General features: G+C 44.4%; 2 protein-coding genes across 6 annotated transcripts in view; one reads left to right on the forward strand and one right to left on the reverse strand.

Moving 5' to 3' along the window:
* Window positions 1–16098, reverse strand: part of TRIM68 (tripartite motif containing 68) — a 150613-nt gene that overhangs the window by 6613 nt on the left and 127902 nt on the right. For 3 of the 5 annotated variants that reach the window (XM_057317035.1, XM_026517951.4, XM_026517952.4), the window contains exons 2-7: window positions 13247–13729; window positions 11491–11586; window positions 10390–10650; window positions 9974–9996; window positions 9302–9402; window positions 5959–9100 (exon numbers count right to left, since the gene is read on the reverse strand). In XM_057317035.1, coding sequence (XP_057173018.1) covers window positions 8550–9100; window positions 9302–9402; window positions 9974–9996; window positions 10390–10650; window positions 11491–11586; window positions 13247–13672 — 1458 coding nt within the window. In that variant the 5' untranslated portion in view covers window positions 13673–13729 and the 3' untranslated portion in view covers window positions 5959–8549. Of the gene's footprint in view, window positions 1–5958; window positions 9101–9301; window positions 9403–9973; window positions 9997–10389; window positions 10651–11490; window positions 11587–13246; window positions 13730–16098 lie in introns of those variants that run through there. The other 2 variants (XM_057317036.1, XM_026517954.4) reach the window with 2 other exon arrangements.
* On the forward strand, window positions 1718–6081 carry LOC113269245 (olfactory receptor 52I2). Its single transcript, XM_057317041.1, has one exon. The coding sequence runs from the start codon at window positions 2494–2496 to the stop codon at window positions 3466–3468; it is 975 nt and encodes a 324-aa protein (XP_057173024.1). The 5' UTR covers window positions 1718–2493; the 3' UTR covers window positions 3469–6081.

Raw genomic sequence — 16098 nt, forward strand, 5'->3', positions numbered from 1 at the left:
GGTAGTGCTGATATGAAGATCACCTCTTGGAAATGATGAGAGGATGGGGGTAGAAAGAGGGAACAGGGAACACTTTGCTTTGCTTCAAAGCTGAGAAAGGAAGTTAAGTCCAACCTTTCGATAAAGGAGAGACAGTTCTCAGGGTCCAAAGGGAGTTTTGAGAAAAGAAACTGAGCAGCAGGACTGATGGGGAGTTTATTTGGTTGTAGAGGGGAGGCATAGGGTTATCATAAACACAAAGGCACCATTTAAGTAAATTATGCATTAACTGCTTTTACCTTTAAGACAATTTTGATTTGAATTGTGTATTTCCCGCTCTTTAAATAGGAATGAAAAATCCTCACATATCCTCTGATTTAGTTACTGAAGTTTGACTTGTGTAAACTTTTCTTTAGTGACTGGCCCTCCAGGTTTTCATGTACATGTCTACAGGATTGAAGGAAGAGGCAGATTCTGGGCTGGAAATATCTTAGGAGAGCTTGATCAGAGTTTTCTGAACAGTGCACCTCAACAATCAGGAAGTCATTGTGTCTGTATGTTGCTATGGGTAGTGGCTATGTGGGTGTGTTCATGTGCTCACTTTATAAAAATTTATCAAGCTATACATTTGAATCTGTGCATTTTCGTTTGTATGGTTTACTTCAAACAAAAAGTTAACAAATGCGGGAGCAGACAGTAATGTTAAATATTTTGGATAGGTCAAGTAAAATAAAGAATGAAAAGAAATTACCGGATTGGCTACACATCATTGATGGGGACCACCTTTGATCTTAGCAAGAAAATTTTCAGTAGCAATAAAAAGTGAAATAAGAATGAAAAAAGACGACTAACCTGTCCTGTTGTTTGAGAAGACTAATAAATTATATATAAACCTCCAATTGTGCTAATTAAGAAAAAAAGATATGAGGACAATAAAACCCTCAAGGGAATGAAAGGTTTGACCAGCTAGAAGTTGTGAGGGCTGGAGAGAGGAGGGATGAGCAGGGTACCAGCTGAGACTGCCCTCAGAAGAAAGGTGGATGTAGGGGAGTGCTCCAGGGGAGGAGAGGTCCTGGATCAGAGGTGAGTGGGGTGGTGGGGGGAGGCATTCCATTCTGGTTCCTCAGGTTCCTCTTTGGCTCTTTAAGCAATGATGGGTCAACTCTGAGTTTGTGGCATCCAGAAAACACATGACAGTCTTAAGGATATGCTGAATTATTTTTTTTCCCACTCTTTACTACCATTCCACTTCAAAAAGCTTTCCATTATCTTCTCATTGTCTATCACTAAAGATGTCTCACTCAGCGGTTATACACAGCAAAGTTCTTTTAATCCGACCACGAAGCAGAGCTCAGTACTTTATTCAATCCGTCCCATTATAAGGCATTTCTATGTTTAGAGATTTTTGTTGGTGGTGGTGATGGTTTGTCTGTTTCAATAAAGACCAGTTTGCAATCATCCCAGAAATTCGGATTTTTAGAAAACTTCTGAGGACTCCCATCAAGCCTGGTGATGGTAGCTGGGTGTGAGGTCAATTAGTGCTGGGAGTAAATGGAAGGAGCAAATATATGTTCCACGGTTAGGACTGGGAACCAGGTGAGTGTCTACCTAGTGCTTGGTTAACAGAGAACATGTCTACTGCAGTCTGGGATCCTGCGGCCAGTCCCTTCCATCAATCTGACATACCCAATTATTTAGGGATATACCCCTGATGAGAAATAAAAAGGGAAGGTGGGGATCATAAATATTTCCAGACAGTGTATTACCTCCTATGGTAATATTGTTCTCTCATGGTAAGTGGTAATCTCTAAGTGGTAATCTTCTCTTATTTTCCTGAATCCATCAATCATTTCTTCAAGGATGTTTCATTCATCTATTGTCAAGGCACTATACCGAGGACAAAAAATGTGATATGTTCAATTTAATAAGTTCATTGTTTCATTTGATAATTATTAAGTATCAGGAACTGAACGTACAAAGATAGAAGACAAACTCCTCTGTTTTCTCACTCATTCTGTGGAAACTATTCGCTATGAGCACACAGATCTTTTAATGGACTTGTGTACCACAGCTTTGGGTCACACACTTGGTATAAGGCCATGAAAAAGACACACATAGTTGACTAAATACAACAAAGTCATAGGTAGAGTATTAGGATTGTCAGTTTAGGTCCTTCAGAGGTCAACATGGGAGATTCCATGAAAGCTCAAAAAAAAGATACCTAATTTAGCCTCAGCATGGGATGGGGAAGAAGGTAGAGAAGGCTCCCCAAAGAGGTAAGCCATGAGCTGATACCTTAACAATAAACAGAAATTAGGAAGGCAAAGAATCCTGAGGAAGATGGAAGGTGGAACAGGATAAATTTGTCAGATGTCAGTTTTCTGATCCTGTAGTCCACTGAATTGAAAATGCCACCAGGTGTCCCTAGCACTATACAGCTGGGAAAAGTCTTACAGGATTGCATCCATTTCTTACATCGTTCTATGTGTTAACAGGAAAGCAGTCTCATCTGTGATGCTGGGAATACCCTATAACCACACAATGGAAACCCCTGCTACCTTCTTCCTTGTGGGCATCCCAGGTTTGCAGTCTTCACATCTTTGGCTGGCTATTTCACTGAGTGCCATGTATATCACATCTCTGTTAGGAAACACACTCATAATGACTGTAATCTGGATGGATTTCACTCTACAAGAGCCCATGTATTGCTTTCTGTATGTTCTGGCTGCTGTGGACATTGTTTTGGCCTCCTCTGTGGTACCCAAGATGGTGAGCATCTTCTTCTCAGGAGATGGCTCTATCAGCTTTAATGCCTGTTTCACTCAGATGTATATTGTCCATGCAGCCACATCTGTGGAGACAGGGCTATTGCTGGCCATGGCTTTTGACCGCTATGTAGCCATCTGTAAGCCCCTACACTACAAGAGAATTCTCACACCTCAACTGATGCTGGCAATGAGTATGGCCATCACCATTAGAGCTGTCATATTTATGACTCCATTGAGTTGGATGTTAAGTCATCTGCCTTTCTGTGGTTCCAATGTGGTTCTCCATTCCTACTGTGAGCACATAGCTGTAGCCAAGTTGGCATGTGCTGACCCTATGCCCAGTAGTCTCTACAGTGTGATTGGCTCATCCATTATTGTGGGTTCTGATGTGGCCTTCATTGCTGCCTCTTATCAACTAATTCTCCGGGCAGTATGTGGTCTCTCCTCAAAGAATGCTCAGCTGAAAGCATTAAGCACATGTGGCTCTCACGTGGGGGTTATGGCTCTGTACTACTTACCTGGGATGGCATCCATCTACGTGGCCTGGCTAGGGAAGGCTATGGTGCCACTCCACACTCAAGTACTGTTAGCTGATTTGTATCTGGTCATCCCACCCACCTTAAACCCCATCATTTATGGCCTGAGGACCAAACAAATACGGAAGCGAACATGGAGCTTGCTGATGCACTGCCTCTTTGACCACTCCAAACTGGGTCCCTAAACACACATTCTGTTCAGATCTTGAGCAATCAAGATGACTCAAGAGCAAGCATTCAAAGATGCCTTAGAAATCTGTAGAGCTGGTTTGGTTTGCCTAGCACCATAGAGAGTTCTAAGATGAAGCTGCAAAGTGCATTCTTGTCTAATTTTCCAATTTCAAGCAAGAATGCATATGAAATGATTAATTTTCTGACATTTTTAATGATTTCAATCAACTAGTATCTGTATAAGAGATAAGTCTGGGCAAAGAATATAGATTTGGGTTTTTTTTTCCTTAGCTTCTGACCCTTATTTTCAACTGAGTATCCACCATCCCCCACAGAAAAAACCAACTGTTTGGTCCCCACACACCTGCCTGATCTTCTCAGAATTTCATTTACTCATGTGATTATTATGGAAGCAACTGTTAATATATAACCCTGCCTTCTGGCCCAGTGATGAATCCACTCAACTTGGGTCATGTGCTTATACCTGGACCAGAGTCCTTCTCTAGCCAAACTGAATCCCAGTTTATCTGAGGAGATATAAACTTGGGATCACTGACTGTGGTCATTTTCTAACACATGAACTTGGAAAGAGAAATATGTTCCACAGCAAGATAAGCAGATTAGTAAGATGGGATGAAGAAATGGAGTCTCTGGTTCTCTGATTCCAATTTATTCTGGACACCCAGGTACATCTCTGTTATTAAATTCTGTAAGATACCTCTACATCCTTTTAAATTATCCCCTACTGTTAAGCTAGTTGGACTCAGTGTACTAATCACCAGCCTTTTGCTATGAAGCAGCAGAAGCTAAGGCAATGCGAGTTTGATTGTGGACATCTTTCTCTTTGCTTCCCAGTCTGGTTCTGTATAACTTAACTGTAAGGCATAAAAGAAGGATCAACTATAATATAAGTCTTTCTTCATCTGGACACCACCATGGAAGTGTGCTCCGGGATGAGCAGGTTAATAGAAAACAGTATCAACAACGAAGCTGAAATGTCCCTATTCTTCTCCAGGTCACCAGACATATATTTGGCCTTTGTTTTTATTTTCCCCTTTCAGAAAGTCTTAAACTCAATAACCAGCATATGTTAAAAGAAAAAGATTTCAAATGTAAAAGATATGTATATTTGATTCTGGTACATTTGAAAATCTTAATAAAAGATAATTTCCTAAGAGTGTTGATAACAAGTTATTATATCTGAGTATTACTATTTCCTTGCTATTGATGGAGGATACAATGTTAATTCATAGAGGATATTAAAGATTAAAGAAAATAATGAATAGAAACCACATAACACAACATCTGACATATTGTCTGTACTTAAAAATATACCCAATAAATTTCTAATTCCACACTTTTAAGTAGCTCAAGGCACTACTGAAAGTGTATTCCCGTGTAGGTACCGTGTACTCCCGTGTAGGTCCCGGGTATACCCGTGTATCACTCAGGTGATAGCTGTTTCAAACACTCAGCTTAACAACTTGGCATCTATACCTTTTGCTAGTATTAAATTACTCACCTACCCAGAATGTATTCTATTTCTGAATACCATGAAGTAGGAATCAACTTCTAAAAACCTAATAGTGATGCACTGAGTTCCCAAAGAGTAGGACAAAGAAACTCCTCCTTAACATAAAAACAAATCAACGTCATGAGGTAGTCATGCGCATTTGATAAGACTTCCATTTTGAATAGTCACATTGTTGTTTCCCTACAAGCAACCCAAAGAATTGACTATGTTCATCAAATGCAAGAATATTAGATACATTAAAGAATCTGATGTAAAGCAACGAAGGCATAGTTCAGCCTGGCACTCAAAACAGAAATTTCTTCCCAGCATTTCCCTCAGAAGTCTGCCCTTCTCTGTATTTCATTCACACTGGTATTCCCTGAAACTAGCTGGGACCCACACTTCCAAAGTGGACTAGTTCCCTGCCATGGCTACCCCAAAATAGAAAATCCTGTGCTTCTCCTGATAGATCAGTCACGACTCCTGCCCTCTCACACTAAGCAATATATGCCATTTGACTAGTGCCTGGGACCCACACAGAGTCTTAGTGTTTGGATCTTGAGAGATTAAAATCAATCCCGCTTGAAAAATGGGAGACTGGATTTCCTGTGGGGAGTCAAGGATTTTCCCTGTCTCTCTGCACGACTATGTATTTTCCCCTTTCATAGTCTTTCGCCTCAAGGCTCAGGCATTGCACCCCTTGTTTCTCTGCTAGTAAAATAAGGATGGGCAAAGCTCATCCCTGCCTTGCAGTGAATGATGTCACCAAGATGGAGGAGATACCCTAGGCATTCGAGGGAGTGGTGCAGACACTCTACCCTCTTCATGACCACCTGCTGTCTCCCTTCCTGGACCACTTTTGTGATTATCCATCAAATCGTTTTTTTTTTTTTTTTTTAACAGAACTATAATTAAGTACCATCCAGTTGTTCATGCCCCTATGAGACAAGAGCTTATTTTTGATTCTAGGCATATGAATGAAAGTTCTCTCTTTTAAATATTTACTCACGCATGCACACACACGCGCGCGCGCGCACACACACACACACACACACACACTGCTAGATTGGGCTACAATGGTGAACCAGAGAAATAAGTTTTTGTCTTCATGGGGTTCTTAGAAAGGAAGTATAAGCAACTCCCCTACAGAAAAGGGTTTTCATATACCTAAGAACTTCAAGATTCTTGCCTGGTCTTAAAAATCAGACAGTATGAAATAAACAAGGTTAAATACCTTGTACTTCCCACAAGTAATCATAGCACCCAAATCAGCTAATAAATGCTAAAGAAAAACCAAAACCCTCCCTAAAACTGCATGTTACCAATGAAGTCATTCCACACTATTCAATTCACTCTAGGTTTAAATGAATTTATCACCTAATAATCCTTTTTCCAAGAGACTCCCAGGATTTGTCCTAATAAAACCATAGTAAAAGAACAACACTGGTTCAGTCCTTAGCCTCTTCTGCTGAGCGCCCACGGACATAACTGGAAGAACTTCCTAAAAATTGATTTCTCAAGTCTATAAACAATTCCCCAGGGAGTCCCCCTGTACAAAGACACATGGTCCCTTTAATGTAGGTCAGCTCAATCCTTTGCCAAGACCAGGTCTGTGACTTACCAGTTCATTCCTCTCCAAGCAGAGAATGGAAACTTCTCCCCTTCCGCTAATGCTCTAGGAGCAACTTGGAAGCATGGTGGGCAGAATGAGTTTATTTCTCCATTTTAGCCCGTTTTACCTCCTCCTTCTATGAATAACCAATACAATTAAAGTAGAAAGACAATTTTTCCTATTCTTTATTGCAGGAATTACTTTGCTTCTGCCTATACCTGACCTAGTAACTATTCTGCTGTCCAATCCTGACTCAACAGTCACCATCTTCAAGCTTAAACTACATCAGAAGTTGTGTTCTATGGCATCGTGGCGACGACACGTGATGACACATCACAGCCCCTTGCAATAGGCAAGGCCAATGGTTTCCACATGCTTGCCTTGCAGTTTGTCTCCAGGCACAAGCATTCCCACATCATACTCTTAAGCCCTGTAGGGAATTATTTTTGGCACATATAACCATCACTCTAAGGTCAACAGCCCAGATACAGAGTTTTAATTCCCTGTCATTATAACGTATGGCTCCCAAGCTGGCTTTTTATGCCTTGTCCTTCTTCTGTTATAGATTTAGAGAAGAGAAAGTCAGAATATCATGCAGTTACCAGAGCCATGAAGATTCCCTTGGTGACAAAAAGATCCAAACTTTAGCCCAACTAGCTCGTGGGTGAGCCTTCTCCCCAGAGCATCTGTTTTAAATTTTTCTTTTTATTATTTCCATTCTCTACCCTGAGGTCACAGTCCCCATTCTAATCCCGACACAAACACATACAACAGATGCACAACATATCACTGTGGCCCAGAGCCTGCCACTGGCAAGGGCACCTTTCTGTCGAAAGGGCAGAGACTGTCGGGAGAGGCTCTATGAAACAAAGGCACTGCGGCACAGATGCTGGCTCTAAGAGGGCGAGGCGGGGAGGCCACCGCAGGCGAAATCCGCGGCCTGCCTTCCTCCATCCCTGAGAAAGGGACAAAAATACGGGATGGCTCTGAGATTTTCACAACAATCCTGTGACGTAGGAGAGTCTGCAATTACCATACCCATTTTTCCACTGAGGACACCTAAAACCCTTCAAACACAGGATGTTTCAGACCCAACTGTAATGAATGATATGCAGACAGGTGACCTGAGAAGCAAGCTTGTCCATCTTGTTTCATTTGAATGTGGGAAATACTTTATAAGCTTTACAATCTCTTTTCAACAGTTTTGTGAGAAGTAACTTACTGCATTTAAGGCCACTTCAGTTTCTTCATCCGTAAAGTGAACACAAGAACAAGGCTCACAGGTTTTCTGATCCTGACACTTGGGAGGAAAGGGCAGGACCAGGACACAGGTCTCCTTAGAGTCTGAGATACAGTGATTTTCCCAGCTTATGCTCAGAGAGGGGATGCACACTGGGGTGGCCTAGGCAATGTTGCAAGGCATTTCTCTAGCTGTGGGGGGTCAGAGAGTTGGGGTCAAATATGGGTTGCTCGGTAGCAGCAAACCTCAGGCAGAGTGTCCTCTGGTATCAGCATGGCAACCAGCTCTGGACACGAACAATTATCTTTTGGCTTTTTGGTAAACCCAATGCAAAGGGTTTCCTATAGATTGGATCTCCTTCATCATCCTCGCCTGACTCAATTATGGCACCCACAGGGACTGGGGAAGAGGAGCACGAGCTACAGAAAGGACAGAGTCCTGACTCTGACACCAACACGTTATCTCACAACTGCTCCGATCCTCGTCCTCAGCCCTGTCGTGCTTCCCTCACAGGCCTGCCATGCTCATTTGACTGAGCCTCAGCTTTTTTTACATAAATAGTTTAGTGAGAGACCTTGGCCGAGTAGCAACAGCCTACTGGGTCAGGCGGAGGACTCCCTGGATCCTAGACTCAGCTTAGTTCAAGGGGATCCTTGATGGTGGCAATGCCCTCCATGACCCTTGTGGGCCAGGTGAAACTCCAAGGCCTCTGGCTAGGATGGTGGCCCTCTTAGTCCTCCCCATCCAGGGAGCAGATGGCCAGAGGAGCCGTGTTGTTTGCTCCAATGCTGTAGCAAGGACTGAAGTAGGGCAGGAGACGCCCAGGGAAGGGATAGTGGGGGAAAGTGAAGATGTGGGAGCCATTGTCAGTCACATTGTAGAAAGAGATATCATGGGCCTCATAATCCAGGAAGACCCCCACCCGGCGGGGAGGGACTGGCAAGGACAGGAGGGGGTACTCATCGGTGCCTGCTCGGTACTCATTTCCCTTCCGCAGCCTGATCACCCAGAATCCATAGTGGGGAGATAAATAGACCACCTCCTTCCGGTCCACATTTTCCTTACACACTCCCAGGCCCCATTCTGACCTGTCTCCCACTTCCACCTCCCAGTAGTGCCGGCCTGAGGAGATGCATTGGCTGCCCAGGACGATATTGTAGCGGTAAAATCTCTCAGGATTGTCAGGCAGTTTCTGCTTGGTGTCTCCATAGCGCACGCATTTTCTGTCCTCAGACACAACGAGGCGAGAATAAGCGGTGTCTGGATCCAGGCGCACGTCAGCTGGGGAAAAAGATCCTGGTTGGTGACACTGAAACGCGGCAGAGGGCGTGGGTGTGGTCTCTCTGATAAACACAGCCACAGGCTTCTCAGAGATGAGCAGGACTGGGGAGAGCTGGGGCATCCAGAGGGCACTGAACCATTTTCATTCTCTAGGAGGGGTCCTTCCCACCACCCACCATAACCTCTCCTAGCATTCATTACCTGCATACGTCTTCAAAATCTCTCTTAGCCCCAGCACGCGGCAATCTGTCTTTAGGTCCAGGGAGACTGGTTCTGGCCTCCGCAGACTCCAAGACTTGCTCCTGGCAGAGAAGGGGTAAGCCTTGGGGCGAGAAGTCCTATTTCTGCCATATGGGCCTTCCCTTACTATAGGAAAGAGGGGCTTGGCCAGAGTCAGTCAGTGGGGTGCCCCTCCCCAGCCACACCAGGCAAAGCAGAGATGTGATGATTATTTGGCTGAGCCTGAAAGGTTTGTGGTGCAGAGAGAATACTCACATTCCTGGGCTGGGGGAGGGGCAGATGTGCACTTGGCACAGGGAGAGGAAGCAGTGTGCCCCAGAGGAGGAAGGCAAATACTCGGGCTGGAGCACGACTAGAGACATCTGCAGTCTTCCTTTCTTGGGCAATCTACCTGAGACTACGTATTTTATAACTTTATCTGAAATTCTTATCGGTAATACTTGAAATGAATTTGACCGAGTACAAAGAAGGAAAAAGAGTGATGAACAAAGCTTCTTTAGCAAATACAGTGAAAGACGATGCACCAGCAGCAACTCTTCTGTAGTAGGTCTATGTTCCTTCCCCACTTCTGCCTCTGGCCAGGCCCCACTATTCCTTACAGGGCTGCTTAGGGGCTCCAAGGATGGAACATACCTGTTTAAGACTTCCTGAATACCCTAGAAGGAGAAAAAAAAAAAAAGGAGCACATGAATATGTGCTATTCCTCAGAGGGACCAGACAACACTGAGCCCCAGGACGGGGCTTCTCTGAGGGAAAAGGAGGCAGAGAGCAAGGCTCGACGGCTTGATTTCAGGCTCCACCTTGACTCCCAGGCCAGAGGGGAGGGATGGGTATTATGCCAGAGCTGCCTGAGTGCTGTCCCACCTACAAGGTGACAAAAGGTCATGCCAGGGGTAGAGCAGCAGGCATAGTGGAGGGGGCGGTATATGGGATCCACGTCTGGTGGGCAGAGTGCCGACAGGCCCCACTGAAGACTAGCTAATTCTCTCCTGGAGTCCCACACCATCTTCAGCTCTCCTTCAGAGTTCCCAGAACAACCCGCCACTTACCTGCAGCATCCAGCGGACAGGCCTCTGAGACCTCTCCTCCAGCTCAGCAATCAGCCTCCACAGCACTCGGCTCTGCTGGATGAGCTCATTGTGATTCTGCTCCAGTTTCTGCACGGTCTCCCCCTCTTCCTGCTCGAGGCTGGCCAGAGCTGCGGCTGCTTCCACCTCCAGTCGCCGACCTGGTGGCTGCTTTTTCTTTAGTAACCGCCGGTATTTCTCAAACTCCCACATGATACTCTGCTTTCGGGTTTCCACCTGTATCTGTAGAGCCAAGACCAGAAATCAGCACTGATTCTGTACTTGTAAGGGCCTCCCAGGACGGAGGGCACTGGCACATGCATACACACACTCTGGAATGTGTGGGTACCAACTGTGTATCAGGCACTGCAGAAGCCCAGATAAAGGAGACTATTTTGCCTACCTTTCCGCTCCCAGAGCTCCAGCACATGCTTCTGGGTCCCTATCACTACTCTTACTGACCCTAGTAGGGCCCAGGATATTATCTTGGTACTATATGCTCTAAGCTATTCTCTATTTTCAGAATAATATATTTCATTTTCAGAATAATGACCAGAAGAATTACACTTAAGCCTCTAAGGCAGTGTAACTTAACTATGCTGTGAGTTTTGCTCCTTATTGATATCATATCAATTCACTATGCTTTATTAGACTGGCTCGATGTTACCTTCTGTGGAACAACAGTTCTGATGATTTGGTAGTCCTCAAATTTATTACAGGGATGATTTTCTAATATTTTAATAGCTTAACTCTTAGTAAAAATGCTCTACCTGGGGAAAGTGAAACAGAAACCATGCTTTACTAAGCATTATGTAAGTCTTGCCACTGTGAACTAATGCATACCTGAATCACACAGTTTTCCTTTTTTCACATATGAGGACATAAAACCAGAGGTTATCGCTCTATCACTATTAAGAAACCAAGGCCATGCACTTGGTAGAGAATGCTGGCTGGAGAACCCCAGGCTCTCTGACTTCAATGCCACATTCTGCCTCACAGAGACGAGGAAGAGGAAGCAACCACAGGCCAGCTCCCGGACAACATAGCAACCATACAGTTTCCCTTCCCCAGGTGGCAACCTGCCTTCCAGCTGGCAGTTCGTTTCCTCTCACCAACTTCCAGCTTCCAGGCCTCATCTTGCTCTTTCCTCAGATGCTCCAGAGCCTCGTGCAGTTTCCACTGAAAGAAGTAAAAACCTTGTGAGGACACGTCCGGCAGCCCAGGTTGATGATGAGACTTCCTAGCACTGGAAGGTGATAGGAAAACAGGCGTCCCTCGGGCAGTGGGCCAGAATGAAGGCTACAGGGGGAGTGATTCCTGCCCAGATGACATCCAGGGCAGCTCTCCAACCCACAATCATTTCAACTCCCACAGTTTCTAAGTTTCTGTAAAGTAGAAGAAAAGGTCCATTTCCAACCTTAGACATTCGTATCCATGCTTATTTTTATCTGTATCTGCCTTGTTATCCCATGGCCTCTTAAAACCTTGTTATTCAAAGTGTGGTGCAAGCGGGTTAGCAGCATCCACTTTACCAGAGAGCTTGCTAGAAATGCAGAACCCCAGCCTCACCCCAGACCTACTGAATTAGAACCTGAATTTTAGCGAGATCCTCGGGTGGTTCACATGCAAATTAAAGGTAAGAAGCACTTTCCGAGGATACAAGTTTACTGCCGGGAAGCATAAAGTGTTCTGACACAAATATTAACCCTTTTATTAAAGATTTACCAGCTGCCATCTGTGGCTTCAGCACTAAACCTACATTTAGTACTCTTGACCCCTTCAGTATTATCCCTATTGTATAGATAAGAAAACTGAGGCTTAGTGAGTGAACTATCCAAAGTCATGCAGGTAGTAAATCATTGGGCTGGGATTTAACCCAGCTCTCTAACTATTACGCCTATATTTCACTGCCTCCCTAGTTTAAAATTCAAAATAAAATGAGTGAGTAAATACTTGTAATTTTTTAGAAAGTATTCATGCATAGGAAAACACCTAATTCAGGGGATTTGTCTTACATTCTTACCTTCTAATCTCAACTGCAAGAAAGAGAATTAAGACCAGTACTAGACCAATGGATCACAGAATCACTGGGATAATGAATCTGATAAAGATGTATCAGCACGGACATCTGAGAAAAGAGCAAGAGCCTGGAAGCTGATGAAGGCAGCAACAGAGAAGGAGTAGCAGGTGTGACAGAGATGACCCCCCCACCACCCCCCCACACAAAGTGTAGGGAGAGGAGAAAGAACACAGGCTGAAGAGCAAGACCTGAGTCCCTGCCTTTGATCTTCCTTTAACTAATTTAACCTAAAGTCAGAGGCATCTTATAACGTTAGATTAATGTCACTCAATCCTAAATGATTGAGCCACAGTCCCTTCCAGCTCTAAAATCAGTTATCATGATCTCAAATTTCAAAGCCTCCGTTTTGTCAATAAAAGAGGGAGTTGAAGTGACTCTGCCAAACGACTACTGGTGGCAGTGTGAGGAGTTTGCAGGTTCCACAGGGCGCAGCCTTGACGATCTCACGCCCGAACTCCTCTGACGCACTCAGAACCCCAGCAAACCCAAATCAGTCTCCTTCAAATTCTCAGGATGGAAAGCATGTTTGGGTCAGGCATTAAGCCATGCTGGGATCAGCGAAGGCGTGTGGATGGGGGAGGGAAGGAAATGCAAAGAGAGGTGTGGCTCACTGCCTCAGGTCCCCAGGATCTACGGGTGTGAGGAGCCAAAGGAATCAGCTTTCATTTAGTATCTGGGGCTCCTGGTCAAGTCCTTGATCTGGAGATAGCCAAGAATGGGGGACAGGAGGGACCAGGGTGGCTGGCCTCCATTTCCCACCTTATATTCCCAGGTGACATCCTCCATGGGCACGACACTGTGGGCCTCATGCTCAGGGGACTGGCTGCAGGCCTCACACATGATCAGGCCATCCTCTTTGCAGAACATTTTTAATGGTTCCCTGTGGAGCTCACACACATCGCCCTTCAGCCCCATTCCTGGCTGCAGTCCCAGCAGACGAACTTTCTCTACAACATTGGCCAGCTGCCAATTGGGCCGTAGGTTCCTTGGCTGGACAGGAGCCCGGCAGAGGGGACAGGTGTAACCCCAGTTCTGGGATTCTCCTGGAACCTCCCACAGTCCAGAGAGACAGCTGTGGCAGAAGCTGTGGCCACAGTCGATGCTCACAGGCTCCCTCAGGAAGGTCATGCAGATGGGACAGGCCACTTCTTCCACAATGGCTTCTGCCAATGCCACAGGATCCATGTCTCCTTCTCACTCCCTCTTCAGAACATGAATACAGCCAGGCAGAAGTAGTCAAGGCTGAGAAGAAGAAAAAAAGATAAAATGTTCTTCTGTTGAAGAGCAAAGGGATCAGCAAAAGGGATAATTAGTGACTGAAAAAAACCCAATTTCCTTCTTTGGATCCTTTATTGACCTTGGTTAATATAAGTGCTGGCCTTCCCAACTGAAGTTCCGACTGGGTCACATTATCCATACCACTGTGGAGACATCTGGGGGTGCTTAAGTGAGTGGATATTGGGAGTTTTCAGTTTTCATTCATTTGGTCATCTCTGACTCTCCTGAGTTTGCTCAACCAGACAATTCCCACTCTACTTCAATCACACTCTCCAAATCAGTATTGTTTCTCTTGAGCTTGGGAAAGGTCCCACAAAAAGTGGTGTTTCAGTATCCAAAATAAGGCCAGAAATACCCCTCACCTTACTCTCTAGTATGTTTATATGTATATTTATAGAGTTCAAGGTGCAGAGAAGGTAACATGCCAGAAGTCCATTGCCAGTATGCTCAGTTTGTTCTCTTGCATTGCACACCAGAGTGTAAAGTATAAGGGAACCAACAATGCTTTCTCCACATCCTCTAAACCCCTGCCCATTTCTCTAGCCCTGGCATTCACTAAGTTGTCAAGACACTCTCCTCAGACTTCAGTGATACGTTCAGAAGCAGAGATGAAATAACATCCACTGGAAGATAAAAACACAGGTCAACTGATGACAGTCAAACACATATTGATGAAGTCACTACCCCAGCAAGAAACCTGAGATTTTTGCCAGGGCCAGAGATGAGTATGGAACTTGAACGATCAATGGCAGGCTCTTGGCTCAGTAGACAATATTTCTTTGTTTACTTTCCAAGTTTGTGTTACTGGCTAGAATCTATGAAGGGAAGAGTCCTGTTGGTCTTAGTCATGGCTGTATCCTCCACACCTAAACTGTGTCTGCCATGCTGTTGTTGTTAAATAAATGTTTGTTGAATGAATAAACCAGCTAGACAAAGGAAATAGATCCAAGACCCACAATGCTTTTATAATTTGTTTGCTAATTGAGAGCATATTATACAGTAATAATAATAGCAAACACTCCCTGAGCACTAACACTGTGTGCCAGGCACTATTCCGAGTGATTTACACAGATTAACTCAGTTTATTTCACAACCTTAAATGGAAACCATTATTCTATTGTTTTCGTTTTACAGATGCTTGGTCCTGGGCTCTGCCATTCTATCTTGGGCAAATTACTTAACCTCTCTAGCTTCAAGGTAGAATAAAAATTCAAGAGAGAGAAATTGGGCACCTGGGTGGCTCAGTCAGTTAAGCATCTGCCTTTGGCTCAGGTCATGATCTCAGGGTCCTGGGATCAAGTCCTGCATTTGGCTCCCTGTTCAGCAGGGAGTCTTCTTCTCCCTCTAACCCCTCCCCCCAGCTTGTGCGCATGTGCGCCCTCTCTCTCTCTCTCAAATAAATAAATAAAATGTTTTTTTAAAAAAGAGAGAGAGAGAAATCACTGTGATTTAGGGTAGTCCAGTAGGCTTCCTGAAAAAACTGGAGTAGTATGTAGATTTTGCAAGGGCTCTCTGTTACAAGCCAGCAGTAGGTCATGCTTCTCATTGTCCTACCTGCCTCCTTATTTTCCACCTCCCACTATCACTGCCAAACTGTGGGACCCGGTATCCTAAAACCTAGTTTTGTGAAATCCCTAACCTACTGAGGGCCTCTCCTGGTTCCCCACCATCAGTCCAGTAAGGAAGCTCTCTCTCTTCAACCCTGAAACAGCAACTGTGCCCAGTTAAGCAAAGAGAGAAACTTCCACACTTTCTTGCACACCCCACGTCTATTTATTCTACCCTATTTGGGTTCCTGCTGTTTTTGCAGCTTGAAATGACTTCTCCATGATCCTGCCCTTAACATCACTTAATATACACACATTATTATCTTCCCACATTGGAAGCTTCATGAGGATAGGGATATTTTCTTATTTTGTTCACAACTACATCCTCAACATCAAGAAGAGTGCCTCATTTTTTGAATATGAAAGAATTAAGTGTAAACGTTGAAGTCTGATAGTAGGTTGGAAATGGAAGTGTCAATATCATCTAATACAGTGGGGGCACCAAGAGCTAACCACTTAAAGGTGACACAAGAGAAGTTGATTACCTATGATTTCAAGCTACAAAGATCAACAGGAGAATGCAAACAGAAATCGAAAATTGAGAAGATGGTGGCAGTAGGAAGGTGAGGTAAAGAAATATCAAACCGATAAATCAAAAAATGCAGCAAAAGCATGTTTTAGATTTTCTGAGTCATAAAAATTTAAACATGAAAAAGTTCAAAGTGGTGGCCTCTGCAAGAAGGACTTAGGGTCAGGTAGCTACTATTGCTCTTCCATATAAGACCC

This window comes from Ursus arctos, unplaced genomic scaffold, assembly GCF_023065955.2.
Source record: "Ursus arctos isolate Adak ecotype North America unplaced genomic scaffold, UrsArc2.0 scaffold_22, whole genome shotgun sequence".
NCBI lineage: Eukaryota > Metazoa > Chordata > Mammalia > Carnivora > Ursidae > Ursus > Ursus arctos.